The sequence below is a fragment of the Crotalus tigris genome, unplaced genomic scaffold, assembly GCF_016545835.1.
Source record: "Crotalus tigris isolate CLP2741 ecotype Arizona unplaced genomic scaffold, ASM1654583v1 scf7180000017568.13789103, whole genome shotgun sequence".
Classification (NCBI taxonomy): Eukaryota; Metazoa; Chordata; class Lepidosauria; order Squamata; family Viperidae; genus Crotalus; species Crotalus tigris.
Window position 1 is genome coordinate 854,666 of NW_024096479.1, and position 23,399 is coordinate 878,064.

The 23,399-nt window shown below is 39.4% G+C and overlaps 1 protein-coding gene across 2 annotated transcripts in view; it reads left to right on the top strand.

The window, feature by feature from the left end:
* Positions 1-23,399, top strand: part of LOC120313126 (cyclic nucleotide-binding domain-containing protein 2-like) — a 48,324-nt gene that overhangs the window by 11,585 nt on the left and 13,340 nt on the right. For both annotated transcript variants that reach the window (XM_039354671.1, XM_039354680.1), the window contains 5 exons: positions 357-513; positions 1,233-1,384; positions 5,679-5,817; positions 12,086-12,212; positions 15,840-16,035. In XM_039354671.1, coding sequence (XP_039210605.1) covers positions 357-513; positions 1,233-1,384; positions 5,679-5,817; positions 12,086-12,212; positions 15,840-16,035 — 771 coding nt within the window. The remainder of the gene's footprint in view (positions 1-356; positions 514-1,232; positions 1,385-5,678; positions 5,818-12,085; positions 12,213-15,839; positions 16,036-23,399) is intronic.

Genomic DNA, 23,399 nt, shown 5'->3' on the forward strand with positions numbered 1-23,399 from the left:
CCTTAATCTGTGTGTGAAGTTGTGAGGGCTGTGACTGCACAGCTGGTGTAGTGCAGATACCCCTTGTAATGTCTATAGTGTCATTGAATCTATAAAGAAAACTTGAGGCAAAGGAAAAAAAACAGCTTTAGGTTTGTTGGCCTGGAATTCTTGAAACTGTACTGTTAATCCACCCAGAGTCCCTTCTTTTGTCAGGTGGGCAGCTACTGAATATAAATTTGAAAAATAAATGAATAAATCCATACTCAAAAGGGCATCAATCTGAGGAAGGGTAGCGAACTGTGCTAGCGCTTTAAGTCTTCTTTTTCAGGTTCATTTTTGCCAGCTTGTGATGTCACCTATGATCTGTTTTCCAGATTTGGTCGCAGAAGAGTGGTCATAAAAAAGGGGCATGAAGCAACGGCCTTTTACTTCATTTATTATGGTACAGTTGCTATCACGGATGATGATGATGGTAGCAGTGCCTTTGTGGAAACAGCTCCAACTACGATTCAGAGTGGTGCTTCTTTTGGTGTGAGTGTGATCTGCAATTGTGGTTCTCAACTTTTCAGTATTAGCAAAGAAAATGGTTCTCTCCATAGCAGAAACACACACATGTGCTGCACACATGCACCTTTTTCCACAAAGGAAGTATCTCTGTATGCTTACAAGCTTTGATAAATGTTATGCCTCTAAGCATTCTCAATATATAAGAATTATACTATTGCTTTTCCAATTGAAAGATGCTGATCTTTCCAAGCAATGGGAAATTTCAGCTTCAGAATCCAGCAGGGAGCATTGTCAAGACAGGTAGCTTTCAGGTAAACTGATACTCAGAAAATCTTGTTGAATGAGTTACAAAGATAGCACAATGTACAGTGTCCAGGGGTCATAAAATCCTTACCCCAAAAATGAATTTTAAATAAATTTGAAAATCACAGTGACATATTGTGAACCCAATTCCCATCATCCTGGACCATCTGTATTTCCTATAATATTGTAGGATCCCAAAAAGATTCAGCAAAAATGATGGTGGCTTCAAGAAGGCTTCTGTTGACAGATTTACTGTCAACAGAAAAAGGAAAGGCAAAGCTGCGAAAAGCTTGAGTTTAGGAAATATGAAGGGGGGTGTCGACCGGTGAAGAGGATGAGGAGAAATTAAATAAAAGGAAAAGGACCAGGTGTATAATAGAAAAAGAGGAAGACTCAACCATGGCAATATTTGCTCTCATTTATCTCTTGCTTATTAACAGGAAATTGCCCTTTTGCAAAAAACAAAAAGAAATGCCACTGTGGTCTGTATGGCAGAAACGGAATTGCTGGTGGTGGATAAAAAGGATTTTTTTGCCTATAAACTAGATAAGGAACTTCAACGGGAATTCAAAATTCGCTACGATTATTTGAGGTATTCCTTATATTGCTGTTGTCCATTGTTTCTGTGGTTTTGGCTTTTGTTCAACTAATCAACCTTTATAGAAAGAATTCCGTAGATAAGGAGTGTTTCTTTTTCAATAAGACATCAAGCATTTCAACCTCTCAGCAGCTTTTGATACCATGGTATCCTTCAGAAATGGTTTTGGGGACTGGGAGTACGGTATTGCCTTGTTTTATCTCCTTTCTTTGAGACTGTTTCCAGTTGGTGCTGATCATGAGTGAGAGGTCTGACCTTCAGCCCCTGCGCTGTAGGATCCCTCAAGAGTTAGTGCTTTTCCCATTCCCATTTAACATCTACATGAAACTGCTGGATGAAATCATCTGTCATCGTAGAGTTAGATATCATCAATATGCTGATGATACTCAATTGTATACCACTGTCTGTGGTGAGTTAAGCTATGCTGCAACTATCCTTTCTCAGTGCCTGGATGCTGTTGAGGTCTGGATGGGGAGGACAACTTAAAACTAACCCCTGGCAAGATTGAGTAGCTTTGGATCTGGGGCTTCTTGGTTTGTTGGAGAATTACAATTTTTGATTGTCAATGGGTTTGCACTGCCCCAGATAGACGTACTTCATAATCTGGGGGTTCTCCTGGAGTCATGACTTCTGCTTGAAAAGCAGGTGGCAGTCATGGCCAGAAGGGCCTTTGCACAATTGTGGGTGGTGTGCCAGTTATTCCCATTCCTGGACCAATGGCCTGTTCTCATGGTCACCTACAAAGTGGTCACTTTCCCTTTGGACTATTGTAATGTGCTGTACATAGAGGTGCCCTTGAACAGCATCCAGAAGCTTGAGTTGGCTGAAAATGCAGCCACCCTCATGGTTTTGTGTAAGTCCAAATTTCCACAATGTCCACTACACTGATTACCAATTTGCTTCTGGGTGCAGTTCAAAGTGCTAGCTATCACCTTTAAAACTCTGCATTGTTTGGGGCCAGGTTATTTGACGGACCACCTCTCCCCAATTACATCAACCCAGCCCATCAGAACAGGAAAGCAGAGTATATTCCAGGTCCCAATTATCAAGGAAGTACATCTGGTGGGACCTAGAGAAAGGGCCTTCTCTGTGGTGGATAGATTTGGGATGATTTGGGCTCGTATTTACAAAAAAAATATAAGTTAGCTACTATTACACTGCTGCAGAAATTACAGTTTTTAATCCTTATTTTTCCCATTTACAGAGAATTAAACATGCAGCTCTTTCTGACCCAGCCTTTTATATTCTTTCCCTTTAATAATTCCACTTTTATTTTATTGTTTCATTTCAGCCCATTTCGTTTTATAGATGGGTGGAAAAAGAGCCAGGTTGTTAAGCATTCACTGTTTTTTAAAATTAATAAAGCAGCACTATAGAGATTGTCCATATTATTGTTTTTAGCTCAGGATTCTCAAATAAGAGAGGGCTTGAGAGAAAAACGCCAGTGTTACTGCCTGAAAGAAAATCCATATGGTGCCACTCTCCTATCTGGAACAAATGTATAATACTTTTGCAGGAGGAGACATCGGTTTGTGCCTTCATGGTATTTCTTCCTAAGGCTGCCTGAAGCAGATTGCTTTGATATATTTATTGACTCAGCTACACCGTTGCCTATCCCCAGAACATCCAAGGCAGACGCTTCACCTTCTCTGAACCCCCACTCACCTTCACAGAGCACACAGTTTTGCCCTATTTTTGCAGTACACTTTCCCCAATTATATTGCCTCAAGCATTGCTGTCCATTTGGGCTAGAGAATTTCAGATTATTGCAAGCTGCCCTTCACAGTTCATGGCTTCTTTGCAGAGGTAGGAAAACACCTGAAATTTAGCTCCGGGCCTTTTTAGACCTCCTCTTTACCTTGCCTGTAACCTTTGCTTCACAAATCAAACGTTGCTGATTTGAAATTGTAGGGAACCATGGAGTAAACCTTGGAGAAAGATTGATTTCAGCCCTACAGGTGGACCAGATCAGAAAATGGACTCCCCAGAATTCTACTTTACTGAGATAGGCGCTAGTAGCAGAATCTTGCGAGTCCACCTATGTTTTGCCTTCCATCTCTTTTAAGCTCCAGAAAGTCAAGTAGATTTGGTCTTTAAGTCACATATTTTAAGATATGCTTTACTTCAAGTTTGGAAAAAATATTATTATAAGTTAAATTATAAAATACCTATTTGGGGGATCCCTGGACAAGCAATCCAGGGGGTTTCTAAGGGGGTGAATTTTGATAACATTTCGTATAAAGAGTTACTTACTTGGTCGGGTACTGATTGGCAATTAAAGTCTTCTGATGTGTTAAGGCAAGAAAACATTTTACAATCGTGGTTTCAATATTTGCAAATTGTGCAGAGATGGACTTTGGATAAGAAAGTGGGAATTACTTTAGTAGATGAAAATTTGGTAATTCAGATCAAGGATCAGAAATGTGCCCATATTAAAAGAATTTATAATGAGTTAATAAAATTGGATTCAGAAACAGAGTTAGTTAAAGATTGTATGATTAAATGGGCCCAGAATATTCAAGAACCGATCTCGTTAGACTTATGGGAGGAAATTTGGACTAGAAATGTTAAATTTACGCAGGCCCAGAATTTGAGGGAGAATTTTTACAAAATGTTTTATAAATGGCATTTGGATCCTAAAAAGTTGTCCTGTATGTACACGAACCTGCAACCTAAATGTTGGAGATGTGGTTGCTTGGATGCAACCTATTTTCATGTTTGGTGGACCTGTAAAGTTATTAAAGCCTTCTGGATTATGATTTGGTGGACCATTCAAAAGGTTTTTAAAAGGAAGATTAAGTTTACTCCCCAACTGTTTCTTTTGGGAATTTTCGTGGACTTTAATGTTAAAGAAACTATTTTAATGTTGAATTTAATAACAGCAGCAAGATTACTGGTGGGTCAATATTGGAAGAAGGATACTCTGCCTTCTTTAGAAGAATGGGTATTTAAGGTTTCTAATTTAGCAGAAATGGCTAAAATTTCTGCTTATTTAAAGGACCATTCACAAGAGAGATATTTTAATGTATGGAGAAGATGGATAGAATATGTTCAGAAGAAATATGGAACTACAAAGTTTCACTTATTCTATGAGTAATGATTTTGTTTATAAACTTATGATGTCAAAGTTTGAAGAGAGTTAAGGGTTTTTATGATTTTGTTCATTGTATAATTAGTAAACTTAAATAGATTATGTTTAATATGTTTGTATAATCCTGTATTTTGCTCTGGGAAGTCGGGGGGGGAGGGGGGAGGCGGGTGGGGGGAGGGAGGTGGGGGGTGGATGGGTTGAAGTTTAAGTAGTTCAGATAAAGTAGAAATAGTGTTATTGTATATAATATTAATGTTTTAATTTTGAGAGAGGAACTGTTCGGGCATTTCCCCTGGACCGCATCAAGAGGGAGAAGAAGAAGGTGAGAAGTAAGTAGGAAGGTGGAGGTGAAGGAGGAGAGGGGGTGAGTGAAGAAAAAGAGGGAAAGAAGTAAATTGGTTTGAGGTGGGATGCGGTTTGGGGGGAAATGGGCGGGCAAGACCGAATGTGGTGTGTATCAATTTGTTTTATTTTTTATCTGAAGTATTTGTAAGATTGTTATGTATTGTAAAGTTGAAAATAAAATTTTTTACAAAAAAAAAAAGTCAAAGGGGAGCTGGCCTGAGTCTCTTCCTGTCTTGTGGGCTTAACACAAGCTTCTTCTGCACCTGTTGTTTTCTTAACAGCTGCTGGATGCTTTCTCCAAGGTCATCTCCAAGACTCCTTACAGAAACTATGGCAGGAACTATTTCAATTATTCTTCTTCCTGGACTTTCCCTCCTCCTCCTCCTCCTCCTCTTTATTTGTCACTTGCTGTTGTTGTTGTTGGCAGCTTGGGAACAAGAGGGAAGAACAACGGCAACAGCAATGTATATATTATTTAGAATTTAAGCATCTGCTCCATGCTTTATCATTATTTTCATTTTTTTCATAATACAGCACAATAGGCACATAGATATGTAGGACATTGTATTTCAGAGGAGTTAAATGGTTGGTGTCTGTTGAGCTGCATCAGGCCAACAAAATAAAAGACCTATTTCACATGCTAGGTTTAAAGAAAAATGATGATTGAGTTTCCTTTGCCTGTGTTTCCCTATAACTTTAATGGAGTTCCTTACATAGTAGAATAGATATGGATTTAGAGATGAGTATCTCAGAGCCATTCCTGAATGCTTTGATCTGTAGTTAGCCAAAAGCTTTCAATTTGTAGTTAAGTAAATAGTTGATGAGAATAGCCACATTTTTTTCTATTTTCAGGGCTATAGATCTTTTTCAAACACTGCCTGATTCTTCAATAGATAAAATAGCTAATTACTGCAAAGTTGAGAGATTCTATTGTGGACAGGTGATTACCACTGATCTTGCAGAAACCCACAGTATGGTATTTATTACCAAGGTGAGATTTATTTTGGTTTCATGTTTATAGTATGGGTTGCACCCTTTTCTTTCTACTAGTTAAAGTTTTTTTTTAATCTACAAATTCACAAATGGGTGGATTTGCACACTGCATTAAGTCAGCAGTTCCTAACAATGAACCTATGATCTATGCAAAAATCAGATTATTTCAATGATGTATGTTGTATGTAGAACACCAAAATCCAGTAAGGTTTTGCAGTCTCATGAGATATATCCATTAAAAATATATCTGTGCTAAACTAAGGGAATCCATTAATAGAGACCACCAGTGGTCCCTGAATCACAGGAAACTACTGTATTATACACCATCATGATATCAAAATGATGACATGCATGTCATATCACACAAATAACAGAAATATGTAATTTGCATCACTTGTACCATGTTGAACATAAATATATAAGTTGTATCTTCACCTGTATTTCATAAAAGGATGACATCTTGACTCCTATGTCAGCATTCATTTGCATTCCTCTATACACATCTATGACTTAGCTTCTTCCACACTTCCAAATTAGCTTGGAAAGTCTTTTGATGTTAGGAACTGTTTAAGACATACATGTCAAACTCGCAACATCACGTAATGTCATGCATTGTATCAGGATGGTTTTGCCATTGTCGACATTGGGGTAGGCGTGGCTTCTGGATGACGCGTCTGGCCCATGGGCCGGCAGTTTGACACCCCTGGTTTAAGATATCTTTGCACAATGACCAGCTTTAGCCTGAGAACCATTGAATCCACTCATCAGCCTCAGCCTTTACATTTATACTTTGCTTGTAGGCTGCAGCAATGGGATTGTGCTAATGAGGAAAAACTGTATGGCCAAACATGATATGTGAAGATTGTCTTTTACCTGAAAATGTCCTCTGATTAAGATACCTGGTTTAAAGGAAAATATCTGTGGAACAAAATAGCCAAAACTTAAATGATTTTTCTCTTCAACAATTAGCATGTGGGCAGTAGAGTTAGCAGGTAAAAAGTATCACAGTTTTATTCTAGTACAGCGGTTCTCAACCTGTGGGTCGCGACCCCATTTGGGGTCGAATGACCATTTCACGGGGGTTGCCAAACAACGCAGTCCGCCATTTTTCCCCCTTTTCCTTAGCTGTGCTACTCCCTTTTATTCTATTGGCTTTTGAAAGCTAATAGAATAGAATCTCTTGAATAGTCTAATTCTATTGGCTTTCAAAAGCCAATAGGAATTGTCCAGGCTGTCTCTGCCCTGCTGAGCCCGCCAAAAGTCCCATTCTGCAAACGGTGCTGCAAGTTGTCTGCAGCGAAGGCGAGCTGTCTGGAAGTTTCCACCCCTCCCTGCTGAGCAACTACTAAAAATGTAAGTAAAAGAGGGCCAGCGGTGGGGGGTGGGAGGCCGGCGGGCGCAGGGAGGATTGCTGGCGTGCGTGGGGCCCGGCGGGTGCCTTACCTCCCTTGGGCTGGGCCAGCTGGTGGCCCAGCCGGTGGTCGGCCTGCTCCGTCTCTGCCACTTGCCAGCTACGCCTCGGCTGGCTCGGGGCGGCACCACGCATGCACGGCGCTCCCGGGCAGAGAAAATCCTCGACTTACGACTGGTTGTGTAGTCCTTGACTTATGACCGGTTGGGGTCATGGCATTAAAAAGGTTGAGAACCATTGTTCTAGTATTTCTATTTTCTTCCCTCTTTCTCAAAGCACATATAATATTTACGCAAATCTGTGTCTTATTTTCCACACATGTTCTAGGTGACCTGTTTTCCTCTATATTGGCAATAAATACATGGCAATCCCCTGAAAGGCCCTTTGGGACATCTGATGTAATCAACCCTAGGGCCCTTTTTTATTATTGTGAATGGATTCTTCTTGTCAGTCAACAGGTTCTGATGTTCATACACCCTCAATAATCATCTGTAAGGGACAGATGTTCTTTATAATCTGGGCACAGACAGATACTACAACCATTCCCTGTACTAAAGATGGAAAGGATTTTGGCAATGGTTTGTGCTCTGAGCTTTCCGTTTAGCTCCTGAACGTTTTGTTACAAAGCTATGTAACATCATCAGCAGGACTTCGTTTTTAGTGTCTTGTCTCATTTCTCTTCATCTTAAATAGATCTAGTGTGGTAGGGTGGTCGTGTGACTAACTGGTTGCATGGTGCAAAAGGCAGCTGGTGAGGCGGTGGTCGGTTCTATTATTGATTGATCATTCTGATGGTCCAGTTTGTTATGGGTTCATATACTGGTTCCAAATCTATATGTTTGTAGAATACCAGACTTCGGCAAATTGGCATGCAGGGCAAGTGTTGGCATGGCCAATGATTCTTATTCCATCCCAGTTGAACTGGAGTTGTTCAATGTCAGTGGGTCAAGATCAGTGATTTTTGGTCGTGTCGCTTGACCGCTAGCTGGTGTTCATGAATCCTTGTTTTTAGTTGTCATCCTGTTTGTCCAACATAGAATTGGTTACAATTGTTGCAACTGATTTTATATATTATGTTGCTGCTGTCTACTTTCTGTTTTTGGCTTTGATCTTAGATAGATCTTGTCAGAGAATGGATGTGGGTTTGTGAGCCACCATTATTCCCAGGGGTTGTAAAATCCTGGCAGTCATTTCTGATCTTTCTTTGATGTATGGTAGGACTTGTTTCCGTCTTGAAGTTGGCTAAATGGTACGTCAGGGTTTGGATGATATGCATCGGAGTAGGAAGTTTTGGGGATAGCCATTGTGGGGGAAGACATTGAAAAGGTGTTTCTCCTCTGCTTTTTCAGTGACTTGGTGCTACAGTGTGTCTTGGCTCTTCTGAAGAGGGTCTAGATCAGCGGTTCTCAACCTATGGGTCGTGACCCCATTTGGGGTCGATCGACCATTTCACAGGGGTCGCCAAGCAAGGCTGTCCGCCATTTTTTTCCCCTTTTCCGGCGGGTGCCTTACCTCCCTTGGGCTGAGCCAGCTGGTGGCCCATCCGGTGGTCGGCCTGCTCCATCTCTGCCGCTTGCCAGCTACGCCTCGGCTGGTGCAGGGGGCGGCACCACGCATGCGCGGTGCTCTCGGGCAGGGAAAGTCCTCAACTTACGACCGGTTGGGTAGTCCTTGACTTACGACCGGTTTAGTCCTTGACTTACAACCGGTTTAGTCCTCGACTTACGACTGGTTGGGGGTCGCGGCATTAAAAAGATTGAGAACCACTGGTCTAGATGCAGCTCCTCTTGTGTGCAGTGGGGTTGCGAAACTAAGAATCTGGTTTGTGTGTGTAGATTTTCCAATTATGCTGGTTGTTAGTTCACCATTATCCTGTCTTCTTATGTCAATGTTGAGGAAAAAGAATCGTTGGTCCTTTTCTTCCTCATATGTGAAACTGATCCCAGTGAACACATTATTAAGTAGGTGGTGTGTTTCTTCTAGTTTGGAGCATTTAATGATGACAAAAGTGTCATCCACGTAATATCCCCAAAATTTTGGCTGGATGGTTGGCAGGATTGTGCATTTAAGCCATTGCATGACTGCTTCTGCTATCAGGCCAGATATGGAAAGGATTCATTTGTTTTTTTTTTAAGAACAAAGCATACTTGAACTGGGAAGGAGCTGGGAGAGATAGGCTGGAAAAGACTGCAAATTTATAACCAAGTAGCCTCTGATACAAGAGGTTCTCCCCAGAAAGTTGGAGGTTATCTATGTAATGAAGCAGGGGAACTTTTAGTTCGAGAAATTTCTATTTTCTGTAAAAATGGGTAAAATTTAAGCCAGAAAATTATATTAGATTGTTTCTTTCTGTTTTCTATGTGCTGCCGAGCTACCCTTAAAGTTCTTATTTCTCCGTACAAGTTAGGATGCCATTTGTTTTACTGGGCAAGAAGAAATTAATTTTATTTTTAGTTTCCTAGTGGTCCACAATATCAAATTGCAAGCATTCCTGTTCACTAGGCGAAAGTATTCATTGAGAACTGACAATGCCATTTGTCATTTTCCTAGAACTGTCAGGCCCCAAACCAAGAATAACATGTGACAATTCTTCTAAGCTAATTTTTTTTTATTATTTCACACCTATAGACAAAATCTTGCCAGATTAAGGACACTATCTGCAACCACAATACACCCTCTGAACTAATAAGGAGGGGCTATCTTCACTCTATTTCTCTAAACAGTGTTTCTCAACCTTGACAATTTTAAGGCATGTGGACTTCAATTCCCAGAATTCCACAGCCAGCAATGCTGGCTGTGGAATTCTGGGAGTTGAAGTCCACATGCCTTAAAATTGTCAAGGTTGAGAAACACTGCGTCTAACACTTGATATTTGGACTGAGTTGTCCTTTACTCTTCTGGAATGCACCCCTTTCCTCCTGGGGATCCACCTTCTCACTACATTCCATCACAGAACATTGTCTATACTTTTGTCATTTTATTTTAAGGTAAAACAGGTTTCATGTATATATCTTTTTTAAAAAATAAAATTTGATTTTCTTTAATTCTTGTGAGGTTGGCCTATTTCCAAAGCCTTTCGTCATATGCCTCTAAGCTATATAGTTGCATTATAGCCATTATTTCAAGCCTACTCTCATTTTTACCTTTTAATTGACAAAAAACCTATACAAATTGTGAAAGTTCTACTTTCTCATACAGTGGGATTAGAGAGAGAGTGACAAGTGCAGTAGTCCATGAAAGATAGGCCGTGATAGTGGGAACCACCAAATCACTCCCCATTTGTGTCAGAGGCACATTTAAGGCACTTCCGGGTTGAAAGAATTAGCTGGTGACATCACTGTTGCCCGGGAGATCCCTGTCAAGGGGCTGGAGTGAATGATGGGATTTCACCCCACCATGCAGCAACACTCAGGTCTCGAAAGAGGGCTTGCTAAACTCCAACCCAGCATCCTAACCACATCAGCCACCATACTCCCACCAAATTACTATCTCAGAGCAACGAAATAGTGCCAGAATTTGAAGAACTAGGAGATCTCCAGCTGTTTATCCCACATTGGTTAGCCATTCTGCTATCCAAATAGTTTTGGACCTGAGGCAAATTTCATTCACCAAAACATTTATGCTCAGTTGAGCAAATATCCATGATTAAATGCATACTTGAAAAGAAATCAACAGTTAAAAAACTCTAGATATTATGAATATTGTTTTATAAGTAATACTTTAGCCTTATTCCTTCACGAGAACCGTAGATCTCTTCTAAGGTAATGTTTCTGTGATATATGTAACTGCAATATACCTTTTGTTCTAAAACAATCATTTTGGCCACAAACAAGTATATACAGATATAATCAGTGGTGGGATTCAGATGGTTTGCACCAGTTCAGCAGAACCGGTAGCTAATTTTTTGTGGTCTTCAGTGAACCAACTAAAGCCCTAGCCCTTTTCTGCAAGGCTCAGAACAGACTGCCGGAAGTGCATGGACGCTACTTCTGGAAGTCTGTTCTGAGCCTTGCAGGCCTGGGAGAGGCCTCCCTGGACCAGAATGGCCCACTGGAAGTGTGTGGATGACACTTCTGGAAGTCCATTTTGAGCCTCAGAGGCTCAGGGGAGGCTCCCAAGCCCCAAACAGCCCACCAGATGTGTGCGGACACCACTTCCAGAAGCCTGTTCTGGGCCTCAGAGGCCCAGGCCCAGAACGGACTTCCAGAAACGATGTCCATGCAGAGAACTGGTTGTTCAGGTATTTGAATCCCACCACTGGATATAATCAATTCATTCTCAGGCAAGTAGTAGCTTCCAAGTCATACAAACTCTTTTTTAATGAAATACAAACTGAACCACTTCAAGTCTTTCCCCAGGACTGCAGTTTGGCCCTCTTTGCCCTAAATTATCTTTAATTTTTAAAAGTCCTTTTCTGTCTCAAAATTAAAGAAAAATTCTGAGGCAGAAATGTAATTTGAGAAAGGATTCAGAGTTGACCCTTCCTAGTTCTTTTTAGCATAAAGTTGGATGTTGGCAAGTCACTTTCAGACTTTCAAGATTCTGTTACTGTAATCTTATAATAATTGTAGCATTAGCATTCACAACTTTGGTTTCCTTCACTGATCTACTTCAGACTGCTAATGTACTCCCAAAGAGAGTCTTAGATCACATATGGCTTCTGAATAATTTTGCTAATTTCTGGTTTAGGTATTGGTTTTTAAAACTCAGACTGATTATTCAGGTGAACAGATTTTTTTTCTTAATATTATAAGCTGCTTACACTTTCAGACCGTATTTGTTCATTCATTCACCTCACAGATCTCCATTCAACAAAACAAAACAACTGACTTTTGTTTTCATTTTGTTTCATCAGGGCATTTGTGAAGTATTGCGACTGGTTAACCTGAGCACTTGTCCTTCTTATCAAAAATGGATCGCTAAACAGCTGCATTTTCCCAAAAACAAAACATCCACAAAAGAAAGGCACCAAATGGATTCTGGTATGTTACATGTTGACTTCTGTAAAGGTGTAATTCTTGTAAACATAGCATATGATAATGGTATTGGTCTAACAGTCCAAAGAACTAGTTCTTTGTGGGCAAAATATTTAAGGCAAACATACTTTTTGATTGGAAGGTAGATAGAAAATATCAACTCCAGGTAGTCTTCGGGTTATGACCAGTTTTTCAATGACTGTTCAGAATTACCACAGTGCTGAATAAGGGGAGCTTGCAAAGACTCCTTAGAATTCAGCATTCCTTCAGTTATAGGAATCATGATCAAAGTTCTTTTTAGTCAGCTTATTATTACAACACTCCAGCAAGCTGTGGTCACATGATCAAAAATCCTGAGATTTCGGAATTGCTATGGCTAAGTGATATGGTCATGTGACATTACACTTTATGACTGCATTGCTTGGTTCCTAGTCCCAATTGCCATCATAACTGAGGACTACCTTAATCTTTTTATTTTGTTTCTTACTGATGATGTGCTGTGTATATAAATGTATACACACCAGCACAAATGATTTTTATTATGCAACTGTATACTCATCTCTGTAAAATTATTTTTTCCCAATTTAATTGGCAAGTGGGAATCTAAAAATATTAGAAACTAAAATTTTAAGCTTTGATTATGATAAAAAGCAGATATGTCATAGTGTTCTACCAAGTTTTATTCTCCTTTGCTAATCTTTTCATGAAATGCTTTTCAGGAAAGCATGTAATCAAGCAATTTAGTTTATGTTTCCTTGGAACATTCTTGTGCAATTCTAGACAAACCTGTTTCTATAAAATAGTTTTCTTGCTCAAACTTTTATTGGTTTATCAAAATATAAAGTACAAAGAGAAATTCAAAAAAGTAATAGAAAAGTAGGAGGAGGGGGAGGGAAAGGGAAAAAAAAGATATAGTGTAAAGAGGGAAAAAGAAAGAAAAAGGCACCAACTTCTGACACTCTTTAGCACAGTGGAAGGTAACAACATTACAACCACAACTTTTTACTTTTACACAGCAGTATGTACAAGCCATTTCTGTAACAATAAACCTATCTAATTAGCAAAAAAACCAAAAGGTTTCATTTCTTTTTTCATTGCAAGCACAAAATCCGGAAGCAATTTCAAAATAGAAACAAGGTTAGATATATTCTCTTCTTTGGATAAAAGAATCAGTTTGACCATCTCTGCTTCCCTTTGCTGTGGGGAATAGTATATGCTTTTATTAACTCATTAATCTTTATCATAATTCATATCAAGAAAATCCTCTATATTATTTTAATTTTTTTAACCGTAAAGGGAGAAAACATTTTTTCTAATTTTGATATTTTACTAACTTTAAAAAAATATTCAAGTAACTCCTTCATTTTAAACCCAAAACACAATACTACATAAGAGCTTTCATTCAATAATATATATCATACCAATCTAAGCCCAATTAATTTCAATTAGCTCATTGAATTCAAATTTCTTCCTTGAGTTTATCCTCAGGGAGTAAATCTTTTTCTTCTCTTATTTTCAAATTTAATCAATAGTATTTTATAAACTTTGGGAAATACTCAGCATTACATAAAAAGACAGAACACATGCATTTACAAACTCATTTTATACATACAAAACTATCTTATAGCTTTCTTTCAATACATATATCAAAGTTATAAAAATCCATCCTAACTAATTAATTCATTAAATTTAAGTCACTCCCTCCAGCTTATCTTCATAAAATGAAATCTTTTTCTTCTCAGGAGTGTCTATCAATTCTCTTTTCTTCAAGAAATTCTCAGCCTTATTTATATCCGTGAAAAAATATCTCAAAGTTGTTCTGTTAGATGTTGTAGATTAACCTGGAGCAGATCTTCATAGAATAAAGTTTCCTTCTCTGAGATGTCTATCATATCTTTTTTTCTTCAAAGGATTCTTGGCCTTCTTAGTATATATGAAGAAAAAGTCCCAAACTTGACCTCTTAGGAGTTGTAAATTTACTTGGCACTCTTGTTTCAGGTACATCATCATAATAAAAGCTGGTGTCAGATTTATATTCCAGAGGTACAGTTAAGTTATTTACATTGTCCAGCATTTGTAAAGCTGACACAGTGGGTTGGTGATTTTCTACACCTAATTGTGTCTCTTGTTCTTTTTAAATATCCTCTGTATAATTAATATCTTTGGACCCTATCAGATTTATGGTATAAATTATTTTCTGTATGGACTTTTCAAAGATTCCTTTGACGACAGACTCCAACTCAGAGTTAAACATCTTATAGCTTCCTCTAGTGGTCAAATAATGTTTCCTGTCTGTCTGTCTGTCTGTCTGTCTGTCTATCTATCTATCTATCTATCTATCTATCTATCTATCTATCTATCTATCTATCTTTCTAACCAATCAGAGTTCATTAAAATTGGAAAATTTCAACAACCACAACAAAAACAATACAGAGTTACAGATTATTTTAAAAGTAATTAAGATCACAACTTTTATCCTTATATTTCAAAAGAAAAAATACTCCATGTTTCCTTATTTTAGCTGCCACCACCAACCTGTTTCCTTGTCATTTAACAATAAAGAAGTCTCAAAGATGGTGATAGCTTCAAAAAGAAGTGATAAGCCGTAAATAAAGAGAGTGTCTTTTAACTAGTAGAGATATTGTCTCATGAATTGATTAAGAAATGAAGGACACAGCTTATTGTCTGTTTGAAAAGTAAATTCCAAAATGACTGTTTTATCCAACAACAAAGTGATTTCAGTCCCACCCCCCAGCTTCAGCTCACCAACTATTTTGAAGCACGGCTTCTGAAACTGCTTGCAGACCGTTGCTGTTATCGGAGGATCTTGAGGGATGATTCTGGGACTCTCCCTAATCCAGAATGAACAAATAAATGAAAAAAAGCCTGTTGCTTCTGTTGTTAAATTGGAAAAAATGACAGTCCAGAGAGAGGAGATTCTCTGGGCATGTCAGGTGCTGTCCAAGTCTTCACCGGAAGTCTCTATAAAATAGTTGTTGATAGAGAGAAGATGTCCTATTTAATTAAAGAAGGTACAACAAAACAAAAAAAATACTTGAATACTGGAAGCCCACTTAAACTAAGAAGGAAAGGAATAAGCAGAGTAGGGCTTTTCTTTAAAATATACTGTACTATACATGGCATTGATCATAGAGAGAGAGGGAGGGTGGGGCAAATTCTGAGGTAAAATGCAGGAAATAGGAAATGGGAGAAAAAAAACTGAAAACAGTTTTTGTTTGTTTATCATTTTCAAAGTTTACTGGAGAATAGAGAGACAAAAACAAGAAAAACATCCATCATTCACAACTGAAAGCTATTCCTTTTTTCCATGTTTCAGAATCGGCATTTGGCCTTAATAACTTTTTTACCCAGAAGTTTGCTTCAACTGTATGGCAGCATTATTATCAAATCTTCATTCTTATCATATTTATTTGCCTTTTCTGTGTTCTGCCCGAATTGCAATATAGTATTGTATGGATGAAAACACTGTAAGAACAAACAAACAAGAAAGGTGGAAGTGTTCTAATTTAATTCCTGACTTTAAAAGCATACTCAGATATGAAAACAAATGATAGACCTGGATTGAGTAACTTCTGGAATATCTCTCTCTCCCTCCCTTCCCCCACTTTCTAGAGATTGCCTGTGTTGATAGATTCAAAAGCACCATGTGGAACTCCTATTCTGGACACAAATTGAGGGACCTGAAAACCTATTACTTACAGAGAAAGAATTTATCCTGTGAAAACTATAAAAGAGATGAGAAGCAGATCTGTCGCTCCAATAAGAGTTGTAAAAGTGTAGTGATAAATGAGCAGAAGCCTGATAAAAGGTGAGAAAAGCATTGCTTGGGTCTCTAGAGATGGCATATTTGTTGGCACTGTCAGTTTTCATTCCCGGGAGGTCTGGGGCCTTGCTCAGGGCAAGCTGCCATGTTATCCAAGCATGATACAGGTAAATTGAAGATGAGGGACAGGGTAGAGTATAGATCAGGAAAAAGCTGGTGATCCAGAACTGGGGGCTATAAGGCTCTGATACTGTTGTGTAGAAGATAAACGAATCATAGAAATACTGTAAGAGGCCAGTTTTTCAATTTGCCAAAGAATTTTCATCAAAGTAGGCACTTTTACACCGAGGGCTGATGGGTTAATTTACTGGGTAACTGGCAAGGATCAATAAACTTTATGTCCAGCTTCTATTACAACGGGACAGAAGGTAAAAATCCAGTGGAAAACCACATCAAATCCTCCATTGCAATCCTGACATGCTCTTGCCTGGATTCATCTGTGGTGCACTTGTCTGTGCCAAATGCAGCTTTTCTTTAAGAGGAGCTAAGTAGCCTGGCTCTCCTGCACCGAGTCTGTGCCTCAAGGAACAGCAGATACTGGAGCTTGGGAGAGCAATTTGCAGGACTGGTAGCCATGGACGGTCTGAAAAGGAGATATATCTATGGAGGAATGTATTGAGTTGTTGCATACAAAGTCTGCAAGAAGGCAGTTTTCATCCAGTTGTCCTGCTGAGAAAAGACAGATCACAATAGTGAATGGAAAGCCCAATCCCAATTATCATAATCATAATGAACTAAGGCTTGCAACCAAAGTCAAAAATAACACAAAAAAGCTTCTTTCAACATGTAAAAAACAAGAAAAAAGTGAAGGAAATGATTGGTCCATTAGTGGGTGAAAGTGGCAAGAAGGTGACAAGCAATAGGGAGAAAGCAGAACTATTTAACTCGTTTTTTGCATCTGTCTTTATACAAAGGGAAAAAAACAGACCAACCTATCAAAAATAGTGTCATAAAAAACAGTATAGAAACACAAATTAAGATAGGCAAGAAAATGATAAGTGAGCACCTGTCCAGCCTAGATGAGTTCAAATCACCAGGACCAGATGGATTACACCCCAAGGTTCTCAAGAAACTGGCAGATGTGATCTCAGAACCACTGAACTATATTTTTCAAAGATCTTGGAGCACTGGGGAACTACCAGAGGACTGGAAAAGAGCTGATGTAGTTCCCATCTTCAAAAAAGGAAAAAAAAATGGATCCAGGAAATTACAGACCTATCAGCCTGGCCTCAATACCTGGGAAGATTCTGGAAAAGATAATCAAACAACGAATCAGCGAACACTAGAGGCAAACAAAATCACTACTAAAAGCTAACATGGGTTTGTCAAAAACAGATCGTGCCAGACAAACCTTATTGCATTCTGCTCTTCAACATCTTCATCAACGATTTGGACGAGGGGATAGATGGGGAACTCATCAAATTTGCGGATGACACCAAGCTAGCAGGAATAGCTAACACTCCAGAAGACAGGCTTAAGGCACAAAATGAAATTCAGTGGTGAAAAAAGTAAGGTTCTACATTTAGGCAAGAAAAACCAAATGTACAGGTATAGTATAGGGGGTACCTTGCTCAATAGTAGTAACTGTGAGAGGGATCTCGGAGTCCTAGTGGACAATCACTTAAATATGAACCAGCAGTGTGCTGCAGCTGACAAAAAAGCCAACTCAGTGCTGGGCTGCATTAACAGAGGGATAGAATTAAGATCACGTGAAGTATTAATACCACTTTACAATGCCTTGGAATACTGCATCCAGTTTTGGTCACCACAATGTAAAAAAGATGCTGAGACTCTAGAAAGAGTACAGAGAAGAGCAATAAAGATGATTAGGGGACTGGAGGCTAAAACATATGAGGAACGGTTGCTGGAATTGGGTATGTCTAGTTTAATGAAGAGAAGGACAAGGGAGGACATGATAGCAGTGTTCCAATATCTCAGGGGCTGCCACAAAGAAGAGGGAGTCAAGCTATTCTCCAAAGCGCCTGAAGGCAGGACAAGAAGCAACGGTGGAAACTAATCAAGGAGAGAAGCAACCTAGAACTAAGAGAAACTTCCTGACAGTTAGAACAATTAACCAATGGAACAACCTGCCTCCAGAAGTGGTGAATGCTCCAACACTGGAAGTTTTTAAGAAAAAACTGGACAGCCATTTGTCCAAAATGGTGTAGGGTTTCCTGCCTGAGCAGGGGGTTGGACTCGATGACCTCCAAGATCCCTTCCAACTTTATTATTATTATTATTATGGATCATCGCACAGTCAGCCAGATGTTCAGACTGGATTTGGCATTTTGTCTACCTATCGAGTCCTTACCCAGGACCTGGGATAGGCAGATGTGGATGTTTGATGGTATTACAGATATCGTCGCAGGATGGAAGCAGTTCCTAGTAAGGCCGCCTTTTGCAATTGACTAATAGCGAATTTGTCAATGCCAATGGTGTTCAAGTGGTGCTCCAGTTGTTTTGGGATTGCACCCAAGGAGCCTATGACTATTGATACTACCCTTGCTTGCTTTTGCCACAGTCTTTCTATTTCTATTTGTAGGTCTTTGTATTTTGTTATCTTCTCCAGTTCTTTCTCTTCTATTCTGCTGTCTCCAGGCACTGCCACGTCCACTATCCAGACTTTTTTGTCTTTCTTATCGACAATTGTTAAGTCTGGGGTGTTATGTTGCAGGTGCTTGTCTGTTTGAATTCTGAAGTCCCAGAGCAGTTTAATTTTATCATTTTCTATGACTTTCTCTATTTTATGATCCCACCAGTTTTTGCTTACAGGCAAATGATATTTTTTGCAGATCTTCCAATGCACCATTGTTGCTACTTTGTCATGCCGCTGCTTGTAGTCAGTCTGTGCAATCTTCTTGCAACAGCTTACCAGGTGGTCCACTGTTTCTTCAGCTTCTTTGCATAGGCGGCACTTACTGTCTGTTGCTGTCTTCTCAATTTTGACTTTATATGCATTTGTCCTTAAGGCTTGGTCTTGTGCAGCCAGAATTAGTCCCTCGGTCTCTTTCTTCAATTTTCCTGCTCTTAGCCATTGCCAGGTCTTGTTATTATCTGCTTTCCCAGCTATTTTTTTAATGTATTGGCCATGTAGTGCTTTGTCTTCCCATGCCTCTATTCTGTTCTTCATTTGGTCTTTCTTGTAGGCCAGTTTGGTCTCTCCAGTAGTCAGTAAGCCTTCCTGATATACTAATTTCAGTGCATCTTCATCATTGTTCTTCAGATATTCTTCCAAAGCCTATTCCAGCTGTGTACCTAATGACTGGAATTGCCTAGGTGTTGATTGCCTTTATGGTATTTCCTCCATTGAGTTTGGACTTTAAGATCTTCTTCACTCTCTTGGTGTATTCACCTCTAATCTTTTTCTTGACTTCAGTGTGCTTGATGTTGTCAGCTTGAAGGATACCCAAGTATTATTATTATTTTTTATTATTATTATTGATCATCGCACAGTCAGCCAGATGTTCAGACTGGATTTGGCATTTTGTCTACCTATCGAGTCCTTACCCAGGACCTGGGATAGGCAGATGTGGATGTTTGATGGTATTACAGATATCGTCGCAGGATGGAAGCAGTTCCTAATAAGGCCGCCTTTTGCAATTGACTAATAGCGAATTTGTCAATGCCAATGGATATTATTATTATCGATCATCGCACAGTCAGCCAGATGTCAGACTGGATTTGGCATTTTGTCTACCTATCGAGTCCTTACCCAGGACCTGGGATAGGCAGATGTGGATGTTTGATGGTATTACAGATATCGTCGCAGGATGGAAGCAGTTCCTAATAAGGCCGCCTTTTGCAATTGACTAATAGCGAATTTGTCAATGCCAATGGTGTTCAAGTGGTGCTCCAGTTGTTTTGGGATTGCACCCAAGGAGCCTATGACTATTGGTACTACCCTTGCTTGCTTTTGCCACAGTCTTTCTATTTCTATTTGTAGGTCTTTGTATTTTGTTATCTTCTCCAGTTCTTTCTCTTCTATTCTGCTATCTCCAGGCACTGCCACGTCCACTATCCAGACTTTTTTGTCTTTCTTATCGACAATTGTTAAGTCTGGGGTGTTATGTTGCAGGTGCTTGTCTGTTTGAATTCTGAAGTCCCAGAGCAGTTTAATTTTATCATTTTCTATGACTTTCTCTATTTTATGATCCCACCAGTTTTTGCTTACAGGCAAATGATATTTTTTGCAGATCTTCCAATGCACCATTGTTGCTACTTTGTCATGCTGCTGCTTGTAGTCAGTCTGTGCAATCTTCTTGCAACAGCTTACCAGGTGATCCACTGTTTCTTCAGCTTCTTTGCATAGGCGGCACTTACTGTCTGTTGCTGTCTTCTCAATTTTGACTTTGTATGCATTTGTCCTTAAGGCTTGGTCTTGTGCAGCCAGAATTAGTCCCTCGGTCTCTTTCTTCAATTTTCCTGCTCTTAGCCATTGCCAGGTTTTATTATTATCTGCTTTCCCAGCTATTTTTTTCATGTATTGGCCATGTAGTGCTTTGTCTTCCCATGCCTCTATTCTGTTCTTCATTTGGTCTTTCTTGTAGGCCAGTTTGGTCTCTCCAGTAGTTAGTAAGCCTTCCTGATATACTAATTTCAGTGCATCTTCATCATTGTTCTTCAGATATTCTTCCAAAGCCATTTTTTCTTCTTCAACCATCTGATGTACTTGTAGCATTCCACGCCCACCTATTTGCCTTGGTAGATAAAGTCTATCAATGTCACTGCGTGGATGAAGGGCATGATTCATTGTCATTATTTTTCTGGTCTGCCTATCCATTGCTTTTAGTTCTGCTTGAGTCCAGTCCACTATTCCAGCTGTGTACCTAATGACTGGGATTGCCCAGGTATTGATTGCCTTTATGGTATTTTCTCCATTGAGTTTGGATTTTAAGATCTTCTTCACTCTCTTGATGTATTCACCTCTAATCTTTTTCTTGACTTCAGTGTGCTTGATGTTGTCAGCTTGAAGGATACCCAAGTATTTGTAGTACTCTTCCTCATCCAGACTCTTAATGTTATTTTCGTGGGGCATCTTGATTCCTTCAGTTTTCATTATTTTTCCTTGTTTGATAGTAAGTGTGGCACATTTGTCCAAGCCAAACTCCATTACAATATCTTGGCTATATATACGGACAGTGTTGAGCAGCGATTCTATTTCAGATGATGTTTTTCCATACAGCTTCAGATCATCCATGTAAAGGAGGTGGGATAGTCTGGCAGATGTTTTTGATGTTTGATAGCCATGTCCTGAGTTATTCAGTATTGTTGACAGAGGAAACAGTGCAATAACAAATAGTAATGGTGATAATGAATCTCCTTGAAATATTCCTCTCTTGATATTAACCTCTCCCAGCCTCTCACCATTGATCTGCAACTGTGTCTTCCATTGTGCCATCGATCTTTGCACAAATTTTCTGATGTTTCTACTGACTCCTGTTATTTCTAGGCACTTTATTATCCAATCATGTGGCAGAGAGTCAAATGCCTTTTTGTAGTCAATCCATGCCACATTCAGGTTGGTCTTCCTTCTCTTGCAGTTTTCCAAGATCATTTTGTCTATTAGGAGTTGATCTTTTGTTCCTCTGCTATTGGGGCGGTTTCCTTTCTGCTCAGGTGGAAAGAGATTGTTTTCAACTAGATGCTGTTGCACTGCATCAGCTACTACACCAGTTAGTAATTTGAAAGTTGTTGGTAAGCAGGTAATTGGCCTGTAGTTACCTGGTGTTGCCCCTTTTGCTGGATTTTTCATTATTAGGTAGGTTTTCCCAGTTGTTAGCCACTTTTCAATTTCTCCTCCTTGTAGTATATTGTTGAACTGTTTGGCAATGAGTGGGTGTATAACAGTTAGATGTTTCAACCAAAACCCATGCAGTTCATCTTCACCTGGTGCTGACCAATTTTTGATTTTCTTTGCTCTTTTTTCTACCATTTTTGTTGTTATTACTAGTTCTTTCATTTCAACTTCTGTTTTATTTGCATCCACCTCTTTTAACCAAGCCGCATCCTTGTTGTATTTCTTTGGGTTATCCCATATCTGCTTCCAGAACTGTACTGTTTCTTCCTTGTCAGGTACTGACTGATTCCTTGCAGTTTCTCCATTGATGGATTGGTAGAAACGTTTCTGATTGGATTGAAATTGGAGGTTCTGCCTATAGTTTGCAATTCGAGCTTCATATCTACTGATTTTCCTGGCTATAGCTGTTATTTGTTGCTTTATTATTTCCAGTGCTTCCTTGATCTTCCTTGTTTCTAAGTGGTATTTCTTGATTAGGTATTCTTTGGTCTTCTTGTTCTTCAGCTTCTTTTCTTTCATCTGTTCTAGCTTGCTTGCATGTGATCTTAACTTGCTGATCTTATTTTCTAGTCTAACCTTCCATTTTTCTGGTACACTGTTTGTTTTTCTTTTTTGTTGATTTTGCATCCCAGGTATTCTGTTATAACTGCAGCTGTGCTGTACATTAGTTGGTTTGTTTCTTGCAGTGAATTGGTGCTTATACTTGATATTGCAGTATTTGCATCTTTTAATGCTTGTGCTAGCTGTTTCTTTGGAACAAGCTTCAATGCAGGCAGCCTTATTCTGTTGTTTTTGTGCTGTTCTAGATGCTCAGTTATTCTTTGTTTCAATTCTTTTATTTCTTTAGTTAGAGGGTTTTGTTCTTCCTGAGGAAGAGGTGCCTGGTTTCCAAATGAGAACAGTTGTATATCTCTGCTGGATTCCTTCACTGCCAACTCCCCCTGGTTTGCCTCTACATTCTGAATTACTTCTGGTAAGGCTTTGATTTCTTTGCCCTGGGTAAACCTTTGCAGTTCGTCCAATTCTGTTTCTGTGAATACTTTATTTTGTGTTATAAATTGGCGTTGATCTGCTAGTCTCTGTTCTGTTATTTCTGATTCTGGATGTTGTTCTTTCCAGAACTGGTGCATTCGTTTTAGATATCCTCTTCTTGTTGGACTTGATCTGTAGTAACAGATCATTATTTCTTTGTTTTCAATCACTGTGTATCTGCGACGGGTAAACATCTTTTCTTCCATTAGTTCTGCAGCTGCTGGCCCTGGTTGCTCAGCCAACAGTCCTGAGTCCTGTAACCCATTTTTCACCAGATATCCAGGAACTCCAATATCTAGCGCGGACCTTGTTAACCCGGGCGACGTCCGAGCCGGTATGGCATTCTGCAATTTACGTCTCACCATATTTTTTATGGGAGAGACACTTTTTGTCTGACTCCTCTGATGAGACCTGTCCAGTATGGTTGAACCTCTGGCATAGCTCTCATCTTCCTCAGAGTACACAAGCCCCACGTCAAGGTAGTGCCTCACTGGGGGTCAAGGTAGTGCCTCACTGGGGG